We start from the raw sequence: 23,124 nt of genomic DNA on the forward strand, positions 1-23,124 counted from the left end.
CAATCCAAACGCTTTGGGATGCAGCGAAGGCAGTCCTGAGAGGAAAATACATTGCAATCCAGGCCTATCTCAAGAAACAAGAAAAATCCCAAATACAAAATCTAACAGCACACGTAAAGGAAATAGAAGCAGAACAGCAAAGGCAGCCTAAACCCAGCAGAAGAAGAGAAATCATAAAGATCAGAGCAGAAATAAACAATATAGAATCTAAAAAAACTGTAGAGCAGATCAACGAAACCAAGAGTTGGTTTTTTGAAAAAATAAACAAAATTGACAAACCTCTAGCCAGGCTTCTCAAAAAGAAAAGGGAGATGACCCAAATAGATAAAATCATGAATGAAAATGGAATGATTACAACCAATCCCTCAGAGATACAAACAATTATCAGGGAATACTATGAAAAATTATATGCCAGCAAATTGGACAACCTGGAAGAAATGGACAAATTTCTAAATACCCACACTCTTCCAAAACTCAATCAGGAGGAAATAGAAAGCTTGAACAGACCCATAACCAGCGAAGAAATTGAATCGGTTATCAAAAATCTCCCAACAAATAAGAGTCCAGGACCAGATGGCTTCCCAGGGGAGTTCTACCAGACATTTAAAGCAGAGATAATACCTATCCTTCTCAAGCTATTCCAAGAAATAGAAAGGGAAGGAAAACTTCCAGACTCATTCTATGAAGCCAGTATTACTTTGATTCCTAAACCAGACAGAGACCCAGTAAAAAAAGAGAACTACAGGCCAATATCCCTGATGAATATGGATGCAAAAATTCTTAATAAGATACTAGCAAATCGAATTCAACAGCATATAAAAAGAATTATTCACCATGATCAAGTGGGATTCATTCCTGGGATGCAGGGCTGGTTCAACATTCGCAAATCGATCAACGTGACACATCACATTAACAAAAAAAAAGAGAAGAACCATATGATCCTGTCAATCGATGCAGAAAAGGCCTTTGACAAAATCCAGCACCCTTTCTTAATAAAAACCCTTGAGAAAGTCGGGATAGAAGGAACATACTTAAAGATCATAAAGGCCATTTATGAAAAGCCCACAGCTAACATCATCCTCAACGGGGAAAAACTGAGAGCTTTTTCCCTGAGATCAGGAACACGACAGGGATGCCCACTGTCACCGCTGCTCTTTAATATAGTGCTGGAAGTTCTAGCATCAGCAATCAGACAACAAAAGGAAATCAAAGGCATCAAAATTGGCAAAGATGAAGTCAAGCTTTCGCTTTTTGCAGATGACATGATATTATACATGGAAAATCCGATAGACTCCACCAAAAGTCTGCTAGAACTGATACATGAATTCAGCAAAGTTGCAGGATACAAAATCAATGTGCAGAAATCAGTTGCATTCTTATACACTAACAATGAAGCAACAGAAAGACAAATGAAGAAACTGATCCCATTCACAATTGCACCAAGAAGCATAAAATACCTAGGAATAAATCTAACCAAAGATGTAAAAGATCTGTATGCTGAAAACTATAGAAAGCTTATGCAGGTAATTGAAGAAGATATAAAGAAATGGAAAGACATTCCCTGCTCATGGATTGGAAGAATAAATATTGTCAAAATGTCAATACTACCCAAAGCTATCTACACATTCAATGCAATCCCAATCAAAATTGCACCAGCATTCTTCTCGAAACTAGAACAAGCAATCCTAAAATTCATATGGAACCACAAAAGGCCCCGAATAGCCAAAGTAATTTTGAAGAAGAAGACCAAAGCAGGAGGCATCACAATCCCAGACTTTAGCCTCTACTACAAAGCTGTCATCATCAAGACAGCATGGTATTGGCATAAAAACAGACACATAGACCAATGGAATAGAATAGAAACCCCAGAACTAGACCCACAAACGTATGGCCAACTCATCTTTGACAAAGCAGGAAAGAACATCCAATGGAAAAAAGACAGTCTCTTTAACAAATGGTGCTGGGAGAACTGGACAGCAACATGCAGAAGGTTGAAACTAGACCACTTTCTCACACCATTCACAAAAATAAACTCAAAATGGATAAAGGACCTGAATGTGAGACAGGAAACCATCAAAACCTTAGAGGAGAAAGCAGGAAAAGACCTCTCTGACCTCAGCCGTAGCAATCTCTTACTCGGCACATCCCCAAAGGCAAGGGAATTAAAAGCAAAAGTGAATTACTGGGACCTTATGAAGATAAAAAGCTTCTGCACAGCAAAGGAAACAACCAACAAAACTAAAAGGCAACCAACGGAATGGGAAAAGATATTTGCAAATGACACATCGGACAAAGGGCTAGTATCCAAAATCTATAAAGAGCTCATCAAACTCCACACCCGAAAAACAAATAACCCAGTGAAGAAATGGGCAGAAAACATGAATAGACACTTCTCTAAAGAAGACATCCGGATGGCCAACAGGCACATGAAAAGATGTTCAACGTCGCTCCTTATCAGGGAAATACAAATCAAAACCACACTCAGATACCACCTCACGCCAGTCAGAGTGGCCAAAATGAAGAAATCAGGAGACTATAGATGCTGGCGAGGATGTGGAGAAACGGGAACCCTCTTGCACTGTTGGTGGGAATGCAAATTGGTGCAGCCGCTCTGGAAAGCAGTGTGGAGGTTCCTCAGAAAATTAAAAATAGACCTACCCTATGACCCAGCAATAGCACTGCTAGGAATTTATCCAAGGGATACAGGAGTACTGATGCATAGGGGCACCTGTACCCCAATGTTTATAGCGGCACTCTCAACAATAGCCAAATTATGGAAAGAGCCTAAATGTCCATCAACTGATGAATGGATAAAGAAACTGTGGTTTATATACACAATGGAATACTACGTGGCAATGAGAAAAAATGAAATATGGCCTTTTGTAGCAACATGGATGGAACTGGAGAGTGTGATGCTAAGTGAAATAAGCCATACAGAGAAAGACAGATACCATATGGTTTCACTCTTATGTGGATCCTGAGAAACATAACAGAAACCCATGGGGGAGGGGAAGGAAAAAAAAAAAAAAAAAAAAAAAAAAGAGGTTAGAGTGGGAGAGAGCCAAAGCATTAGAGACTGTTAAAAAACTGAGAACAAACTGAGGGTTGATGGGGGGTGGGAGGGAGGGCAGGGTGGGAGGGAGGACAGGGTGGGTGATGGGTATTGAGGAGGGGTGGCACCTTTTGGGATGAGCACTGGGTGTTGTATGGAAACCAATTTGACAGTAAATTTCATATATTAAAAAATAAAAAAAAAAAAAAAAAATAAAAAAAATAAAAGGAGCAAAGAAATGAGGTGACAGCCTGGTATGGATGTAGTATCAGGCAGTGTCAGTTTTTAAAATAAGATATTTTAGAACAGTGCTGTCCCATAGAACTTTCCCCAGTAATGGAAATATTGTATAATCTGCACCATCCAGTACAGAGATCAGAAACAGCATGTGGCTATTGAGCACTTGAAGTATGGCTAGCACAACTGACTTTGTTAATGTATTTTAATTCTCATGTAGTTAAACAGGCACATGTGTGTAGTTATTTCTGTATTACACAGCGTAGTTCAGGAGCATGTTTGTTATTGATAGGAATGGGCCATCCTAGAGGAAGAAATCGATGGTATGGCAGTAAAGGTGGTTATTGAAAGAATGAAGTTCTTAAGAAGAAAAAGGATAGAACTGAAAGCCCTATGGGGGAATTCAGTGTAGAAGGAAGCCAGGGGTACTGTATCCCTGGATGGGGGGGGGGGGGGGGCAGAAAGTGCTGACATAGGGTTCAGTCAGTTAAGCATTGACTTTGGCTCAGGTCATGATCTCATGGTTCCTGGGTTCAAGCCCCGTGTCGGGCTGTGCCCTGGCAGTGTGGGGCCTGCTTGGGATTCTCTCTCTCTGCCCCTCCCCTGCTCATATGCTGTCTTTCTCTTTCTCAAAATAAATAAATAAACTTAAAAAAAAAATGTGCTGACATAGATGAGGGTCAACTGGTAGATTTGGTGGTATAGGATAAGGGATTTTCTATGTACTTTTATTTTCTTTATGATTTATAAGGCAGTGTAATCAAACAAAAAAGCTTAGAAAGCCAGAGGAAAAAAGAAGAAGGTGTAAAAGGGGGGTTTTTTTGAAGGAGGGAAAGTGAAGTGTTGCCCATTTTGACATTTGTGGTTATGATTGTAAGGTAGGATAGTCATCATAATTATGGAAGAGAAGGGAGCAATTTATTGAATGTTTACTATAAAGCTGGTTCTTGTACTAAGTATTTTACATATATTGTTTCTGGTCTTCACCATATTTATACAGGGTAAGTTTTATCGTCCTTTGCATAGGTAAAATTGAGGCTCAGAGAATTTAAGTAACTCATCCAAGGTCACAAATGCTAGTGGCTGAACCAGCATTCTACTCCTTATCCATCTGACTCCAAAGCTCATGCCCTTTCTGTTCTACCACACCATCAGAATAGGAAAAGCAACACAGATTTTCATCTGTAACTACAGTTTCCCTGTATTTTTTAATATGAGGAGAGTTAAAGTCAGTTTGTATAGGAATCATTCCTTAGTCTTACTACAAGACTACTTGCTTTCTTAGAGGTAGAAGAAATCTATTCAGTTGGTTATTTCACTCACAGTATATCCGCTGAGGATGCCATTTAGAAAAATGTAGGGTGATAATCAGGTTCTAGCCACTACATCATCAGAGTCCTGAAAGAGGAAGAAAAAGTCCACCTTGACCTCTTTTCCCAGTAAAAGCAGTTTTTAAAAAGGGCATGGTGGGTAGTGTCTCAAATTTCCTACCAACTGTCTTGGAGTTTATAGAAAATAATGCCTACATTCATCAAATTCTGATAAAAATGAATATTTTTGATAGATCTAAGTTCCACTTTTTCTTAATTAACATCCCAAATGGATTACTTAAAAATCAGAGAATCTCAGAATTGAAAAGGATCTTGTCTTTTTGGTAATAGGCATTCTAACAGGTGTAAGGTGGTAATTCAGTGTGGTTTTGATTTGCATTTCCCTAGTGATTAATGAGTTGAGCTCCTTTTTACCTATCTGTTGGTCATATGTATGTCTTCTCTGGAAAAATGTCTATTCTAATCCTCTGTCCATTTTTTTTTTAATGTTTATTTATTTTTGAGAGATTGACAGAGCATGAGTGGGGAAGGGGCAGAGAGAGAGGGAGACACAGAATCCCACAGTTCAGGCTCTGAGCTGTCAGCACAGAGTCCAACATGGGGCTTGAACTCACGAACTGCAAGATCATGACCAGAGCCAAAGCCGGATGCTTAACTGACTAAGCCACTCAGGCACCCCTGTCCATTTTTTAATCAGAGAGTTTGCCTTTTTGCTATTGAGTTGTATGAGTTATTTTTATATTTTGTATATTAACCCCTACATATTCAATTTTTAATGGTCCTTTCCCACATTTACTTTTTTTCTCATATTACAGCATTTTCCAAAATGCTGTAATTTCCAAAATTACATGCCGTATTTCCAAAAACGTATCCATTTTATTTAGGTTTTCAAAATCATGTTTTTATTTTGTGTGTGTTTATGTATATATATTATACACACACATAGACACACACACAATTTACTGAGCAACTTACTTGGGGCAGGAATTGTTTTTAGGTGCTAAGGATACAAAACATAAAAAAACAAAAATACATCCTTGCTCTTATTGAGCTTAAGTTTAACTACATGAGAATTAAGTTCAGGCTATAAAAATTATAAATAACATAAAGGAGTAATGCAATATGTGACAATATGCTCTAAAAAGTAAAAAAAAAAAAAAAAAAAAAAGCAGAGAAACATGAAAGTGAAAACATTATTTTAGATAATGTAACAGAAGACCCAGAGCACAGAGTTACAGTAACTTACTGAGATGACATTTGCCTAAAAACCCATACATAGTCGAGCGAGTAGAAATCAGGAAGGGAGGTACACTGCAGGCAGAGGGAACAGCAAACACCCGGAGGTGGGAGTGTGCCAGACTTTTCAACCAGTGGTGAGGACGCTGGTTTAGCTGGGGAAGAAGGAGCAAGGCCGGGGCAATAGGAGATGAGGTGGTCAGGTAAAGGGGGGGCCATGTGACACGGGTCCGTGTAAGCCATCGTGAAAACATTGGTCTTCGTTCAGCATAAGATGGGAAGTCCTTGGAGGATTTTGAACAGGCAAGTGGCAGCATCTGATCCAAACTAACAGGATCGCACTCGGGCTACTGTGATGAGAATAGATGGAAGAGGTGCAAGAATAGAAATACAGCAGTTATTAAAATATTTTATTATTATTATAATTATACTTGAGATAATAATACTTGAGATATATAACTGAGATATACTTGAGATATAATCCAGACTTGAGATAATGCTGTCTTCAGCTAGGCTGATAGCAGTGGAGATGGTGAGAAGTGTTTGGATTCAACTTTTAAAATCTGTTGTGTGTAGTTGGTTTCCCTTTTCATTCTTTTTTTTTTTTTTTTTTTTTTTTTAAACCTCCATCAGAGGTTGTCTTCCCAATGGTTGTCAGCTTAAGGACAACCTTACGGAGCCATTGGAAAAACTTAGCAACTTCTCTCTCTTTTTTGTTATCACATGATTCAGAGAAGGGTTTGTGTTGGCATTTAGCTCCTTGGGGGCTTGGGGATGCAAAGGTCTTGTAGTTTCTGGTACAGTGAAGAACTGTCCTGTCCAAAATATGCCCCCTTTAAGAAATACTGACTTCTCTACTTCACTAATCTTGCAAAGAGCTACTTTTTTGATATTGTGATTTCTAACAGTTTCTAAATCTCTGGTTCATTAATTTCTGTCCTTTATTTCCTTCCTTCCAATTTTGTGGAGTTCACTTTGTTATTCTAGGTTTTTAGCTCATTTGTGTTCTCTGATCAATGTATTTGAAAATGTAAATGTCCATCTAGGTGCTCTGTTAGCTGTACCCTACATATTTTGATAGGGCTTCATTCATATTTCCCAAACACCTGCCACAGCACATAATGAGTACCCAATAGGTATTTGCTAGTTAATTCAAATATCTCCAGCCCCTTTTTACATTATTTTTAATGTTTATTTATTATTGAGAGAGACAGAGACAGAGTGTGAGCAGGGGAGGGATAGAGACAGAGGCAGACACAGAATCCAAAGCAGGCTCCAGGCTCTGAGCTGTCAACACAGAGCCCGACGTGGGGTTCGAACCCACGAACTGTGAAATCATGACCTGAGCCAAAGTCGGACCTTTAACAACTGAGCCACCCAAGCACCCCTCTCCAACCCCGTTTTTGAACCAGAGAATAGAATCCATGTTTACTGAAATGCCACGTAATAATATGATAATATTATGGTTAATAATTTAAGTAAGAGTGTACTGAACTGTTGCATATAATAATTATAAAATAGCATACATAATAAAATAAGGGGGCCCTTGTGCTTGATTACGATGCTAATATCTGTCCTTTATATTTCAGGTGCAGCAGTTACAAGGAGTTTACAGTTTACAAGAACAGCACTTCTGGACCTTATGTTCTGATGTTTACGTTGGGACGTTGAAATTAGTAGTAGCACCTGATGCTGATGCCAGGTGGATTTTAAGCCAAACACATAACATTTTTACTCAGGTATGACTTCTTTTATTAACTTCTTAAGGATCTTTGAATTTATCTACTAGTTTAAAAAATATTTACTATTTAACAGAGTAAATACTTATATCTATCCTATACTATGAGGAAAGCATAAAGGTACTTTTTTCACTCATACTGTCAAATTTGGGATTCTAATTTTAGTTAATACTCTTAAGGAAGATATTCCTATTTACTCATTATTGCACTAATTTGAATTCTTTTAAGAAAAAGTAGATCCTCCTTTATTGTATACTCCTTACAAGGCATATTAAATGCTTTTTAAAGCCAGGAACTAAAATAGCATTTGGAATAAGAATAATGCCTTGTCAGTGGCTTTAGCTAAAAGTAGACTGTGTTAACGGTTTTGTATGATAGCAAAGCCATAGTTCTGTGTTGATGTAAAAGCTTAATATGCTGTTGTGTTTGGGTTCACAAATTAGTCAATGCATGCCTGCAACCAAATTATTTCATTATATTAATGCTTAAGCCATCGTGGGTTGACATAGTCATGTGACCAATAACCATTGGAGGAGTGATTGCTGTGTTCTTCTCTTATCTATTGGGAGAATAAGAACATCTAAGGAGAGAGTGAGAAAATAGAAATTCTTCTCTCACTCCAGTTTGCTGGAAACGTTTGGCAAAATAATCTAGATGTTGACACTGCTGCCAAAATTATCTAGCACATAGATCTAGTGAGGAACTGTTTCCATGCCTTGAAACTGTGTGCTTTAAAACTGGCACATGCCTCCTGGTGTGAAGCAGTGAGAAGCCTATAACACCACCTGTGTGGTATTCTTGCCAGAGATGGTTAACATGAATCTAATCACTAGCAAACAATCAGACAATCCCAGCTTGTAGAAACTTCTACAAGACTGTTAGCCTGCATTGTTACCAACTGTCAGTGTCAAGAAAGGGGGAAAATAACTACTAGGGGATTATGCTAAATTAGAGACTTCACAATTAAATGCAATGCATAATCCTTGGTTGAATCTTGGATTGGAAATAAAAAAACAGGCACAGAGGAAATTATTGGGTGATTGGGAAATCCGAATATGGACTGCATAATAGTTCATAATAATTGTGTAGGTGTTAGATTTCTTGGGTGTGATAATGATATTGTGGTTATCAAAGAAAGTTCCCATTCTGAGCAGATACATGCTGAAGGATTTAGCGGCAAAGGGTCAGGATGTCTGATTTTCAAATGGTTCAGCAAAAGTGAAAAGATTCCTTTTAGAGAAATAAAGGAAATGTGGCAGAATGTTAGCGACTGGTGAATGTAGGCGATGGGTAGATAGGTATTTATCATACTATTCTTTTGATCTTAAAGTTTTTCAAAATAAAAATTAAAAAATAAAAACTTTAGAGACCCCTCATTGCCACCAGGATAAAACCCAAACTTCAGCACAGCCCCATTCAGTTTTCAAGCCTCCTGTTCTTCATTCCCATGTACTTCATATCCCTCCAGACTATTTACTTTCCTGTGTGGGACAAATTGTACTCTAATCTAAAGGTCCATTTCAATTGTTACTTTCCCTCTGAAGCCTAAAAACCCCTCCAAGCAGCATTACTTTATCCTGTGATAATACATATTTATCTTCAGGTTCCTTCCAGACATCATGATTTTGCATTCCCAATACTTAGAAAAATGTACATGTATAATAAATTTGTTGAATAAACAAATTCTTAAAATTGTATTTGAACAAAACTGTCTTTACATATGCTAAGTATGGAAAAAGTATGGTTGGGTTCTCATTGGTCTTTTTAACCACAGCACAAAAATACGGTCATGATATATACAGACACACACACACACACACACACACACACACAGAAAGGGAAAGAGGGAGAGAAAAAGGAAGAGAGGGAGAGAAACATCATTATCTTCAGACATGGACAACAGAACATAATATGCAGTTTAGTTAAGTTCAGGACCTTAGTACAAATTAAATGACATCTCAAAAAAAATAGGAAAAGAAATGAAATGATTTCTCTAATAATGAGAAATGTATGTTAATGTTCCTTGGGGGATAAGTAATGACATAATTTTATGTATAGGCAACAGCAAGACTTACTCTAGTATAAAACAGTCTGCTGGTACCACTTACTCTGGGATCTGAAGAACTACGTGTCTTTTCTTAACAGACACTATAATAAGTCTGTATCATTATGGCTTTCATGTCATAATGAAGTGTGCAAGACCTTCACAGTACGTCTGAATCCTTCTCCCACCTCCTTCCTGTGTTAGAGGCCAAAGGAGAATGTGGCTAGCAATAACTTTGCTCTTCCCCTGTTATTTCTAGATCATCATTCTCTCCTTTACCTTTTTCTTCTGGTTCTACCATGTCCTTCCACCCCCATTGTATAAGCCTCTGTTGACCTGTAGGACACACTGTACTCTTCTTATGACTTGGGCGCTTAGTCACGGTTTTCCCTCTGCAAAGGAAATGCCACTTCTAGGTTTAGAAATGCACAAGCAGCTGTGTCTGTGCTTAGGAACTGCTGAAGTTGTAACTGAAGTAGGTGGAGGACGTTCTTCTGGTAACCCTGGAAATCTTGGCTTTTCAAATGGCTGAAGCTGAAAGTTTATTCAGCTGCTTCTTTGGTTTTGGAGACTGTATTTGGGTTTTGAAATTTTTAAGCTCTGAAAAATATTTTAAGCCTTTTCATCAGCCAGGGTCAAGCCACTCTGTTCCACGCTCAGCAGAGACCAGGGATTTGCAGTGAAGATGGTTCAACACGTTTTTTCTAGAGGGGAGCGGGGGTCACCCTACTGATGTTTCATTCCATCCTTTAATTATTTTACAGTTGTTTGGTGATCATTGTTTTGGTTCTGACATAGCAGAAATTGAAGTTCCAAAAGACTGAGAAGGATCTTCTCAATAATAAGTTACACTTTTTGGTTTTATGACATTTTCAGGTATCTTTCTTACAGCTGATCTTAAGTCAGAATTTAAGTAATAGTTTTTGGTTAGTAAGTTGTTCTTGCTAAACTGTGTATGAAGATAACCTTAAACTGAAAGGACCAACATCAGTCTGTGAATTATAATTTTCCATTCTGGTGATAAAACTGTAAGCTTCATGACTCTTTAGAACTGTATATTAGGCATGTCCTTTTTATTCTCATTTTCCTTGGTTATCAATTAATGGACAAAGGAGTTGGCTTGCTGTGCATGAAGAGAGAGTAAAACAAGTGAATTGGTGAACTTAGATTCCTTAGGGATTTTTAGTTAAGGGATAATGTGATTTTTAAACTACAAGGTTTTCTGTTGGCATAAAAAAAGTTCTCTCTCCCATTCTCCCCTGCACTAACTTTTAAAAAATGAGTTATCATTTGGCAATTGAGGAGATAGAAAACTTATTTTTTATATTTGGTGTATGAACAGGAAGAGAAAGGATACTGGATTAAGATGGCAATTTAACATTTTATGTTTCTTTAAAACTTGCTGATATCATCTGTTAATTTTTTTAATATACTGTTTTGTTAGAAATAATGTTTGAAGAAAAAATCTCAAATATGCTTCTGTTTCATTGCCCTCTTCAGTTCCACAAAGCACTGAAGACAGTCAAGCTTAAGACATGCTCTTTATTCAGTGATAGAACTTCTATCATGATTTCTTTCATCTTTTCTACTCTCCTGTGTCTGTTATGCATATTAAGTCCTGAACCCCCGCTTCCTGCTTCAGCTTTTTGTGCTCTATTCTCTAGCCTCAAAATAGAAGTTCATACTGATAATCCAGGAAGGAACCAGAAAGCCTCTTCACATGCGCAAATGGGAGTTACCCAAGTTTCAGGAACCTCCCCATCCCTCCATGCTCCTGATCCCTCCCTGTCTGACCATAGACCTCCCCCAGCCTCATGTCTGCTGGAGGGTAAGGGTAGCGAGTGGGAGAAGCTACCTACCCCTTTCCTGTTTGTAGATGGTTTTAATCTTAATTTTTATGTATCGATTCTGCTTCCCAACTCTTCAACTTTTCCTTATCCAACTTTACATTTTTTTCATTGTATGTGCACCTTCTGAGGAGGTTGGAGTAAACAGCCATAGGATGTGAGGCAGACAGGTCCCTAGGTTTATTGTTTTTAATTAATTCACAAGGTTTAAGCTTTCATTGGTTGGTTGATGGAGGGCAGAAAATAATAGCAGTAGCAAATCACCTTTATTGAGAGCCCACCAGTGCCAAGCATTTTGACAGGTGCTTAACATAATAATCTAGCCTTACAAAACAGGTTCTATTATTTGCAATTTTTAGAAGAAGGAACCCGGGCCCAAGTTATTGCTCATGACTTACAATTTCATCACATTCACCAGGGTGTCTGGATGGCTCAGTTGGTTGGGCATCCGACTTTGGCTCAGGTCATGATCTCACGATTCATGAGTTCAAGACCCGCATCAGGCTCTGTGCTGACAGCTTGGTGCCTGGAGCCTGCTTTGGATTCTGTGTCTCCCTCTCTCTGTGCCCCTCCTCCACTCATGCTCCGTCTCTCTTTCAAAAATGAATAAACATTAAAAAAAATTAAAAAATAATTTTATCATATTCACTCGCTGTTTCACTAATTCTGAGATGCTTTAGTTTTATATGCAAGTGTAAGGCAGTTTTCAACACTTCAGTTTAAAAGGATAAAGTCAGGGGTGGCTGGCTGTCTCAGTCAGTTAAGTGTTCAACTTCAGCTCAGGTCATGATGTCATGGTCTGCTAGTTCAAGCCCAGCATTGGGCTCTGTGCTGACAACTCCAGAGCCTGCAGCCTGTTTCAGATTCTGTGTCTCCTTCTCTCTCTGCCCCTCCCCCACTTACACTGTCTCTTAAAAATGAATAAATGTTTAAAAATAAATAAAAGGATAAAGTTAATATTATATATTCAAAAACTAAAAAGTAGAAAGCTTCTGTATAATTTGGTAGAGAACACAAACCAGAATTTTCTGTAGCCATTTTCCCGTTTACTTTCCTAATTTTTTAAAAGTTTCTGAGTCATTTGCCTTTTCACAACAGTGAGTATTTATTGAGGATTTTCTAAGTCTATGGCACCAGGTTAACATTTATTTTCTTAGCAGTGCATGTGTGTTAAAAAGTAAGTCTTAGTTTTAAAAAGTGTTGACTGAATTCTGGTTTATATTACTCTCATGATATAAGATACAATGAATATTATATAGTTTTCACTTTTTAAAGACAATCCCCTGCCAGGCTATGACTCCTGGTGCCATCCCAGGGGTAGAATGTTTTAATGTAACCAAGCCGTTTTGAACTGCTAGAGTATTTGTCCTCTCTTTATGGTGAGAGTAAACTGTATTGAAAAGCTGGCTTGCATTCAGGGAGTACATGACTCAGTATAGGATTCTTTGGCAATTCTGCTTCTTTACTTTGAAGGAAACGGAGAAAGGAACATGGGAAGCTGGAAAACTTGAGGCTGTCCCCCTCAGGACAGCTGGATGAAGCAAAATGACTGCTTCTGTTAGACCAAGCTTTTTATGTAAAGCTGTAGCCTCTCAGGGGAAAGATATAAGCTTGAGTAATTAACTCATGGTTATGCAAAGATCAATTTACCTAGCCTCTTTGTTTTTCCTCTTTTTTTATTGCCTTGGGCTAACCTCATTTCTTATTGCCATTTTCACTGTAGTAGGGCTGGGAGTGAGGAAAGTGACAGGGCTAGTGACAGGAGCCCAACTTAGTTTGCCCATTTTACTTTCATTAAGAATTTTGTTAAAAGAGACAAGAAATTAAGCCAGTTATTTGGGCCGAAGTTGTTTTTTTAAGGTCAGACATACAGGAATTTTGCAGAAAGTTCCTTCATTATTTCAGAGGCCATCTGGGTTGAGTAAATCAAATACACTTACCTAGAATGAATCATAATAATTTGTTTCCGTAGACTTTAATAGCACATGAAATCCTTTCTTATATGTTCACATATGTTCCTTCCAGTAGTGCCTGGTATGGAACAAAGCTTTATTAAACATTTGTCAAATACTGGATGAACATGTAACAGTTTTGTGAGATGAGTAGGCTTGGTATGTATCGACGCTTTTACAATGAGACAATTGAGGTTTGTTCTAAATGTTAGCCCCAAATCCTTCTGTTTTCTGCCAGAAGCCTCTTTAAGGAGAGGCTGCTATTAAATGTATTTTCCGGAAATTTGAATAACAAATAACAATTTTGAATAACAGCTTTAACTTGACCGCAGCAAAGATTTATTTTATTATTATTTTTTAATGCAGCAAGAAAGCTGAAGGGTGTTCTGTGCTGGGAAGCTTCCAGGTCTCCCCAGTGTTTTATCCCATCAGAGTCGCTCCTGCTCCTGCTCCTCCCACACACCCATCAGTGCCTTGCAGAGCCCTCCACCGTGAACGCTAGGAAATAAAGACATGCTAGAAATTACCTCAAGATGGTAGTGTTAATAGATTTTTATCCCCCACTCTGGCTCTTTTCCTTTCCATTAATATTCTGATTTACCTTTCATTCTGTGGTACTGACAAGAAAATTCTTAAACTATTGTAGGCTTTCATTTAAACAATTATTTTTATTCGAAAGAAGGAATTTAGTAGAATTTCTGTTCATCCAGTAAACATTTATTGATTACTTACTCTGTGCCAGGCATTACTTGAGGTATAGAGGTCAGCAGTGAAAAAAAAGACAAAATCCTCTTTTTTGGAGAGATTACATGATAATGGGTGAGCAACAGTAAACACAGCAGCATAGCAAATGCTAAATTTTATAATGTGTCAGGAGGTGGTAAGTGTTGTGGATTGGGGAATCAGGGTTAGGGAAGGGTAGGGAGCATACCTGTTGGATAAATGAACCGAATGCATTTTATATAGGGTAGGCCTCACTGGTGTCTGACCGGAGAGGGAGCATGTCACATGGTTATCTCAGGGAACGCTGTTACTGGCAGAAGGGTCGAGTGAAGCTGGAACAAGAGGAGAGGAGTCAGAGAGGTAATTGGGACCAGGTCACGGGGGTTTGTAGGCCACTGTAAGGACCAAGGAAGATGAGCAGTTGTAGGCTTTGAGTGCTGGAGTGATACCACTGCCACTGTTCTGCTGCACGTAGACCAAAGGAAGGCAAAGGCAGAGGCATGGGAACTAGATCGGAAGCCATTACAAAATCCAGGCAAGAGATGAGAGTGCCTCAGGCCAAAGTGGCAGCAATTGGAAGTGATGTGAAGTGGTCAGATTCTGGGACTGTGGTGTTTTGAAAGTGAGGCAAACAGGTATTCCTAATGGGCTGAGTGTGAGAGAAAGGTCTTTCAGTTGTAACATTAAGGATAGGATTGAACCGTAGAAGATGCAAGAGCACCAGGCTTTGAGGGGAGGCAATAGTGTTCAGTTTGGCTGTGTTGTAATACTTGTCAGACATCTGGCTAAAACTGTCAAGTAGACGGTTGGTAGGTTCCAATGTGGAAATACAAATGTGGGAGGACGAGCATATATCTGGTACCGAAAGTCTGGATATTAGATGAGATCAGCTAGGGAACAGTGCAGAAAAAGAAGGAATCTGAGGACTGGGCCTTTGGGTAGTTAGTGCTTAGTACTCCAAGTTAGGAGAAAGAAGCACCAAAGGAGATTAAGGAAGACTGATAAATGAGGTAAAAAGTTACCAGTGAGTATTCTCTGGAAGCCAAGAGGGATAAAGCGTTTTCGTTAGGAGAGGAGATCGCCTGTGTCCTTGCTGATAGACTAACTGCTAAGAGGACTGACAAGTGAGCACTGGTCTGAGCACCTTGGAGGCGACCCTGACCAACAGCTTTGCAAAGTGGTGGGTGGCAAAAGTTCAGCTGAAATGTGTTCAAGAGAAGAGAGAAAAGGAATTGTAGGCAGCAAATACACAAAAATTGGTAATGTAGGAGAGCTGGTGGCAATTTAGAGAACAGTCTTTGAGTAGTGAGTTCACATCCAAAATGGAAGAGAGGAGTAGAATGTATTTAAATGACCAACAGATGGTCATACGTAAGTGTTTACTAATCATCCGTCACAGGGAGATGGGGCCTGGATCGATTTATGATTTTAGTAGCCAACTAAGCAAGCACTATGGTGTTCTCTGGCAGAGTAACAGTACACGGGTAACCTAATTGTTCCAAATTTCGCTGGGACATGGTTTATAATCAGTAGCATGGCTTTCTTCCCTAGAGGCAAATGAAGGATGTTTTTTGCAACTTGTCACTATGCTTATTTCTAAAGTAACATTGCTGGCCCTTTATGATGAAAAATAGAGAATAATTGTTCCAGAGGCAGAAGAGAAAAGTAATGCTTTCCTTTAAAAAAAAAAAAAAAAAAGGTTGTTTTTTTTTTTTTTTTTAATTAATTTCTGAAATGTGTAGTGTGTTACTGGTTTGATTTTCTAATTTTTTTTTTTTTTTTTAACTTTTCAGGCTGGAGTGAGACAGCTTTATGTACAGATTGACTTCGCGGCCATGTAATGAATGAAAAGAAATTGTCCTTTTTGGGGGACCCAATATTTCTGGTACTGTACAATCCAAAACACTGTACCTAGCTTTTTAAGACGGAAATCGTCACTACAAGTCCCCAGCTCCCAAGTACACCAGGTAGCGTCAGCTGTTTGTGCTCTGCCAGGACTTCACCGCTGAGGGATCAGAGTTAAGAGGGTCTCTCCTGGACTGTTGGTCTTGTCTTTTGTGCTCTTCCCTCCAAACCATTTTGATTTCTGAGGTTTCTAGTTTTGTTCCAGGATGTTAGTTTTTATTTCCTTTCTTTTCTTTTTCCATTTCAAAAATGCCCTCACTAGTTCTCCTCCTAGCCAGTAAGAATTCAGACTATGGGCCTCCAGGCATCTGAATGTCTTCGCTGAAGCTGATGGAAGCCACTGCTTCCTTTCCACAAAACTAGTGTTACTAAAAAAAAAAAAAAAGAAGAAAAAAAAGAAATCATTTTATATGTAATGTCACGATTGTTGACGTTCTTCAGTATAATCATATGTTTGTAAAATTGTTTGTACCTTGCAAACTTATGAACCAAACCATATTGGGTTTTCAAAGTGCCTTTGTATCAGAAAATGTATTTGCCAGCATAAAAATGTACCATCAAAGGTCATGCATATGTTTTTTAATGCGTAATTCTGTAATCTGTATAAGGTGGAAGACTCTTGTTAGTGATGTATACAGATTGTCTTTTCGTGTCCTTCCAGCATAGGTTTAAATATATGAAAAGTTTCCTCTTACTGCTTTACCTCATCAAAAAACAGGTGTTATTTTGCTTTTTAAATCAAATTCAGTTATCACATTGCATTATTCCATGGAGTGTATTTTCAAAACTTTGCAAAGCATTTGTTTTACAGACGGTTGTTTTGACTAACTTAAAACATCTGCTAAATCCCAAATTTCTCTAAAAGCTACTTGTCTGTGATAACCTTTGCTATGCCTCCTCGCTGTTGATGGATTTTCTTAATGAAAGGAAAGGCAATGTAGAGTGAAGGCAGAAATGGTTGTGACAATGTTATTGTGTTTTTTCATTCTTCAAATGCTAAGTCATACAATTTGTTTTCTTGTGCAAGCCTTGCACAAATACAGTTGCTTTCAGAAATCCTAAAAGCAACATTTTATTGAGTTTGAACTATTGAAGATACAGATCAGTTGTGATAAAACAGGTGTCTTAGAAGTAATAAGTTGATTTTGGGGTTCTGGTGTATTTGAAAAATAAAATCGTGATTTGAGATGACAAGTGCTTGAACACTCAAAGATTCTCTGTGGTTTATGAAGAAATATTGATCTGGATAGACATTTACCCATTGTTCTTTGTTTTATCATAAGGTATCTTCCCTTTTAACTTTAAAAAACTGAATTCTTGGGGGAAAAAACCCTGCAGGATGGAAATACTTGTTTAGAATGTAAACAATCGCTGTTATTTTGTCTAAGTTATAGAGTATCTTTCTCCCTATTTCTGATCTACAGTTTATGAACTATAGTAGGAAAACTGGACTTTATGCTTTTCTAAACTGCTGCAGATTGCTATGAGTTGTTGACAGTCTCCGTTTTGCAGATTAAGCAGTATTTTCAAAACATTTCTACTTACTGCCAGGCAGTTCTGAAGCTAAGAATTCCTGCAACAGAATATGTTTGACGAAAACAACTGTTGAGATGTTTAAGGAGGGAAAGTATAAAAGGAAACGTCCTGATAATGTACTGCTTTTTCATTATAAGTCTAAGTAGTCATTTGGAAGTTTTCATCCACTACCAAGCCTGATAGAAGCCTGGGGTGTTCTGTGGGTTTTGGCATATTGTGGAAAATGTGAGTCTAGATGAAGGCAGGAATTTTGGTTGTGTGCCTTTAAAAACTAATATTATACGTAATTGTACTGATTGTTCACATGTGGAGATAATATTTGCACTGGCCTGTAAAACTGACCAGTGCATTTGCAGATGCATTTGCAGATCTGCCTTTCACCAAGCCCTCCACTCCCAAGTGAAGTTTTGCATCATTTTAACTATATTCTCAATACACAAGTGCATGCGTATGTCTTTTTGATAAGGCATTGAGCATACACATTAGACTGATATGGAACTCTAATTTTGCACCTGTTACAAGAGGTTGCCAGCTTGTATGATTTAGCAGGTTGGCATTTACATTTATGCTTTAATTAAATGTCCTTAAACCTGTGTGTGCAGTAAGGACAAATTAGTGTGAAAAAAAGCAACTTTGTTCTCACAAATACTGTTGTAACAAATACTCTGTCTCATCTGTGTTTTTGGCACAGGTGTACTGCTAAAATAGATAATTCCACTCAGAAACATTACCTGATTGTTGTTAAAGATTTGAGATGTCTTTATTATTGAGCTAAGTAATTCTTGGGGCTCAAGGGAGGGGGATGAATCTCTGAGTAGAACTTTGCCAATTTTTTAAAAACCAAAATATTCTCTGGAGAACAAATTTGTTTTGCTCTGGGGCAGTTTACTTAGCAAGGGAAACTTCCCCAAACTGAAATTACCTATATTAGTTTTGCGTTTTGAAATCTAGATTATATTACTCAAAGGGCTTACTGTGTGTGTTTTATTTTGCTGACTCCCTGTGCACTTTTGTGAGGGGCAGTGTGTAATCTGTAGCTCCGTATTCTTCTCATTGTCGCCAAGCTGTCTTGTGCAGAGGCATAAAGAAGTAGTAGGTAGTGGCACTGGGATTTACCTTGTATCCAGATGCTTCGGCATTCCTCAAAGCCTACATGTATATGCCAGGAACCAAAATACTGTGACTTGTGCACCTTTGTAAAGTAGCCCAGTCAGTGACTCCAAATGTAGTTGATGAGAGTTCTATGATGTTTTTACCTACTATGGGATAATCAATTTTGTATAGATTATTAACATTGTGGCATGCTCCTACAATGCTGGGATTTAAGAACAAAAAGATTTCATTGCGTAACAGAATTTTACATCTAAGGGACTGTCCTTAAAAGCAGTCTCATTCTACCTCTCATTTTAGAGATGAGAAAATTGAAGCCCAGAAATGCTGTCATTTACTCAAGGTCACAGAGAGAATTAGTGGCAAAGCCAAGACTAGAACCCAGGTCTTCTGACTCCAAGTCAAGTTCTTTCTACTCTGTTGTGCTGCCTCTCCAGTGTAATATTTGCCTTTCTGTAAATGTGATGAAAAATCATTTGTAAATAAAGGGAAGCTGACCTCCATTTTTGGTACATTAAGGCACTTTATAAATGGAGTTTTATTGTCTTGTTTTTCATAAGTAATTATGAGATTTAGAATATTATTTCCATACTTTCATTATGAGGTTTAGAATATTCTTTGTGGAAAATATAATTTTTGTACTCTCTTTTACTTTTTTACTCTTATGAAACCAGTTCCTGATTTTTAAAATACAATGACATCTGTGCTCTTGGATACTTTTAACTTGTGAGTGAAATTTTCTGTTAATTGCTTGAGGCTAAACCCAGTTTAAGGATTGCTTAGTTTCTTTATTTTGTTTATATTCTCTGAGCTGGTACTTTTCAGAAACTAGGCTAATTCTCACGGGTTATATATACCATTTCAGTCTTGACACTTGGTAGTTTTATTACTTAGGGAGCTTTTGAGTTTTTAATATTTGTTCTCAGAGCCACACAAAATTGGGCATTAAATGAAATACAGAACCAAACAAGTTTTTTAAATCAATAGGGTGAATTTTTGAAGTCTTACCTGAACCCCAAATATTCAATTGCTTACTTTCAACATAAAAGCATTACCTTGATAAAGTTAAACTTTTTTCTTTCTGTTACCATCTTCAAAACAAATTATTTTACAGTTCACAAGAACGTTGGCAAAAATAAATAAATGTTATTCTTTGAAGCTCACTAAAAGTTTTATTAATGGAAGAAGATGGTTTCAAGACATGATCCACCAGAAGCCTTAGTCATCTAGAGCTCTACCATAGATAGAATCTAGACCCACAAATACAATGAAAAATTACGTATCAAAAAAAAAAAAAAAAAACATTTGCAGAGAAGTATAGTTAAAAGCTAAATAGATGGGAGTCTTTTTGATGAGACCATCTTTTGGTTTATGTTTAACCATTTCCTAACTACAGATTAAAACAGAAAGATTGGGGGTCAACGTATATTAGTATTTCTGTGTCAGGTTCTTTGTGTGGTCTTTTCCAGGCTATCACATTTGAAATCCTCATATTTCAATAAAGAATTTTGCATGCTTTTATGATTGATAGAGCATTTTCAAATCCCACCCCAACCCCAGCTCTGGGGAAGGAATTCTTAACTGCATTTTATTTTACAGATGAGGAAGCTGTTTTGGGAGACTTTAAATGACTTGCCCGAGGGATAGCCAGTGGTAAGGTACTGACCTTAAATCCAGTGTTCTTCTGATGACTGCTGTTTTAAGTACTTCATTCTGCTGTGGTTTAAAGACCCAAGAAGTTGTAGCTGACTTAAACAGACTCTCCAGTAAAATCAGTGAACAATTACCATGACAAAATAGATTATGGTGCAATAGTTCCATATACATTGCTTAAACTCATTCCTTCATTCAGTGCTCTCATGCGTATTTCCTACCTTTGCCACTGAATTTAAACTGTGCAGCCACCTCATACCCCCTCCTTGCCCTGCAGGGCCCTTTACTAAAAAGAATAATCAGAATCAGTATTTCAAAATCTTTAGGAAAAAAAAAAGTTTTACTAGTGCTCAGATTAAGCTGCTTGAAAAAGGGAGGGATTCAGAAGAGAGCCTATGTATGTATGAGTAAGGAGAACCTGAACTCACCCTAGCTAAGAGAGAGGTTAAGCTAATTGATGAGGGAATTCTCTTCCAAGAAGTACAAATAATTTGTGCTGCTGGAGAGGGATCTGAGGATTTGATTTACAACATTACATTGTACAGACACCTTTTCAAGGAAGAACTCTATTTCTTAATTAGTAGCAATCTATGCTTAATAATAATACTGAACTTTGAACTCTTCCTGAGGCTTTGAAAATTTAGTATTTGCAATTCTGGTAATATTGGCAAGTTTGTAAAAAAAAAACAAAAACAAAAAAACAAAAAGTGTCTTTTCATCCATCCCATTATCCCCAAACTTAGCACGAGCTTATATGCTCAGTAAATGTTTGGTTAACTAGTGAGTAACTCTTGTAGATGGTAGTGGATACAAAAGTAAGTATGGGCTGTGGACAGAGAGAACCAGTAATTTATTATTACAGAAGACACCTCAGCTTTTCTTTGGCATTTTTGCACAAGTAAGTGACTTTGTATTCACTTTGGCCATTTTTTTTCAAGGAACCCTGTGAGCTGCTTCTCAGTTTTAATCCAGGAACAGTAGACCAAGTATAGAGATGTTATCCATGTTGTTGGATAGGAATTTGGCAGAACTGGGACCGTGGAAGCTGGGTCACTTGAATTTTTACATTATGTATTGCCAAATGAGAAACCACATTGCCTCCTTGGTTTCTATGGAAAATTGCCATATTTCTATTACTTTAAGGATCTGTGTATAACATACTTTGTTTCATTTATCCCCATAAAAACTCTTAGTGGTATATCCTAAAGGTGCTTCCAAAAAAACAAACACTACGTGTATTAAGTGATTTAAATATTTCTTAGCTTTTTTTCCTTTTTTCCCCTTTCCCCTCTAAATCTTAAATTTTAGTAGAGCTTCTCTATATTTCTTATTTTTCATCTCTTTTAATTGCTGCTGCCACGGTAAAATTTCCCCTTTTTACTAAGTGAAAAGAAAGCTTTATTTTTAATTTTAGTATTTGAATTTTGTTTATGTACCACGTATCATGCATTAGTTAGCCTCAATGAAGATTTGGTTTTCAACTAGAAGTATCCTGTCAAGAATTTGCTAAGTAATCCCATTGCTTCCTCTGATAGCAAAATTTCAGAGATATTTCTTCCCAACTGATACTTTGCCCCGACATTGGTGAGTTTGATCAGTAAACAGAATGGATCTTTTTATATCAGAAATACTGTGAATTAAAAATTGCCAAATCCCTTCTCAGTATATTCTAAATACCCCTACAACATTTTACCTCCCTGTCTTTTCCTGCCAAGTTTGAATTTGGGCTTGATTCCTTTGGTGAAGATTATGGCATCAAAACATTTCTAAACAAATGTTTGAGTACAAGGCTAGATTGCAATGTCAAATTTCAGACTGTTGTACTTTGGTTTGAATATGCTAGAGTGAACAATTGTGATTTGCCTAAGTGTAATACAACAAATCCATCCTGTATATTTCACTTTTTTCTACTTGAAGACATTCATGTATATATTTTAACTTCAGATGTATTTAAAAAGAATAAACAATTGTAACAAAATTCTTCCAATAAAATTTGTTTCAAAACCTTCACCTGAATTGTGTCTATTAGTTTGACAAATTGAAAGGAACATTGTGAACCAAACAAGTACTGGAATCAATCCTAGAAGTCTTAAAGAATGGTGTTCAAGACCAAAAAACAAGAAAACTCACCAGAGAGAGATGCTTGGAGATTGGTAAGGTCTTAACATGTGAAGGTCCTCATTGTGGCTCTGATTATTTTACCTGATGAACACCATCTCACAGTATTTGTTTCCGGATATTTGGATTAACCCTGAATTGTTCTTTCACCTCATTCCCTGTGTATGATATCAGCTTACAAGAAATAAAGACCAAAACCAGACATGAGCCTCTGTTATCTTTCCAAATTTTTTCCCTCTATTCAGAAGCAGTTAAAAAAAAAAAAAAAAAAATCACTTCTCCACAAAATCTAAGATCCCACTCATCCCACCCTCTCACACATAGTCTATTAAAGCAGCCTCTTTACTATTAATCTCTGTTCTGTAATAAGGGCTTTATCTTTAGTGTGTCTACTGTTGACACCTTTTCTGTGGTCTGCATGGACTTCTAATGTGTCCTTTCTAACCATTTCCATAGCTCCTGCTGATACGGCTTTGCTCTTCTTTATATTTTAGAAGTTAATCAGAGGCCATCGTGGCTTAATTCTGGTTACATTCATACATCTCAAAATCAACAAAGAAAAAAAATGTATTTTTTTCCCACTTAAATCTCTTCTCAACTACCAGTTTCTGTCAGACTCCCTTACATAATGCTTGGAAATC

The 23,124-nt window shown here is 37.5% G+C and overlaps 2 protein-coding genes across 19 annotated transcripts in view; one reads left to right on the plus strand and one right to left on the minus strand.

The window, feature by feature from the left end:
- SLC30A7 (solute carrier family 30 member 7) overlaps positions 1 to 20,020 on the plus strand; it is a 90,619-nt gene extending 70,599 nt beyond the window's left edge. Inside the window, exons 10-11 of the mRNA XM_042953075.1 lie at positions 7,446 to 7,595; positions 15,955 to 20,020. Of these exons, the coding sequence (XP_042809009.1) occupies positions 7,446 to 7,595; positions 15,955 to 16,002 (198 nt within the window). The 3' untranslated portion in view covers positions 16,003 to 20,020. The remainder of the gene's footprint in view (positions 1 to 7,445; positions 7,596 to 15,954) is intronic.
- The window catches only part of DPH5 (diphthamide biosynthesis 5), a 92,906-nt gene that overhangs the window by 23,684 nt on the left and 46,098 nt on the right, over positions 1 to 23,124 (minus strand). For 5 of the 18 annotated variants that reach the window (XR_006206449.1, XR_006206450.1, XR_006206448.1 and 2 more), the window contains exon 7: positions 13,427 to 13,517. Coding sequence is in view for 7 of the 18 variants with exons in the window: in XM_042953083.1 (XP_042809017.1) it covers positions 13,462 to 13,517 (56 nt within the window). In the remaining 11 variants the exon portion in view is untranslated. Of the gene's footprint in view, positions 1 to 3,893; positions 4,688 to 5,381; positions 6,207 to 12,039; positions 12,080 to 12,412; positions 13,518 to 13,942; positions 14,494 to 16,347; positions 16,435 to 18,718; positions 18,862 to 20,378; positions 20,429 to 21,946; positions 22,658 to 23,124 lie in introns of those variants that run through there. The other 13 variants (XR_006206441.1, XR_006206444.1, XR_006206442.1 and 10 more) reach the window with 13 other exon arrangements.

This window comes from Panthera leo, chromosome C1 (genome assembly GCF_018350215.1).
Source record: "Panthera leo isolate Ple1 chromosome C1, P.leo_Ple1_pat1.1, whole genome shotgun sequence".
In the NCBI taxonomy this organism is placed as follows: domain Eukaryota; kingdom Metazoa; phylum Chordata; class Mammalia; order Carnivora; family Felidae; genus Panthera; species Panthera leo.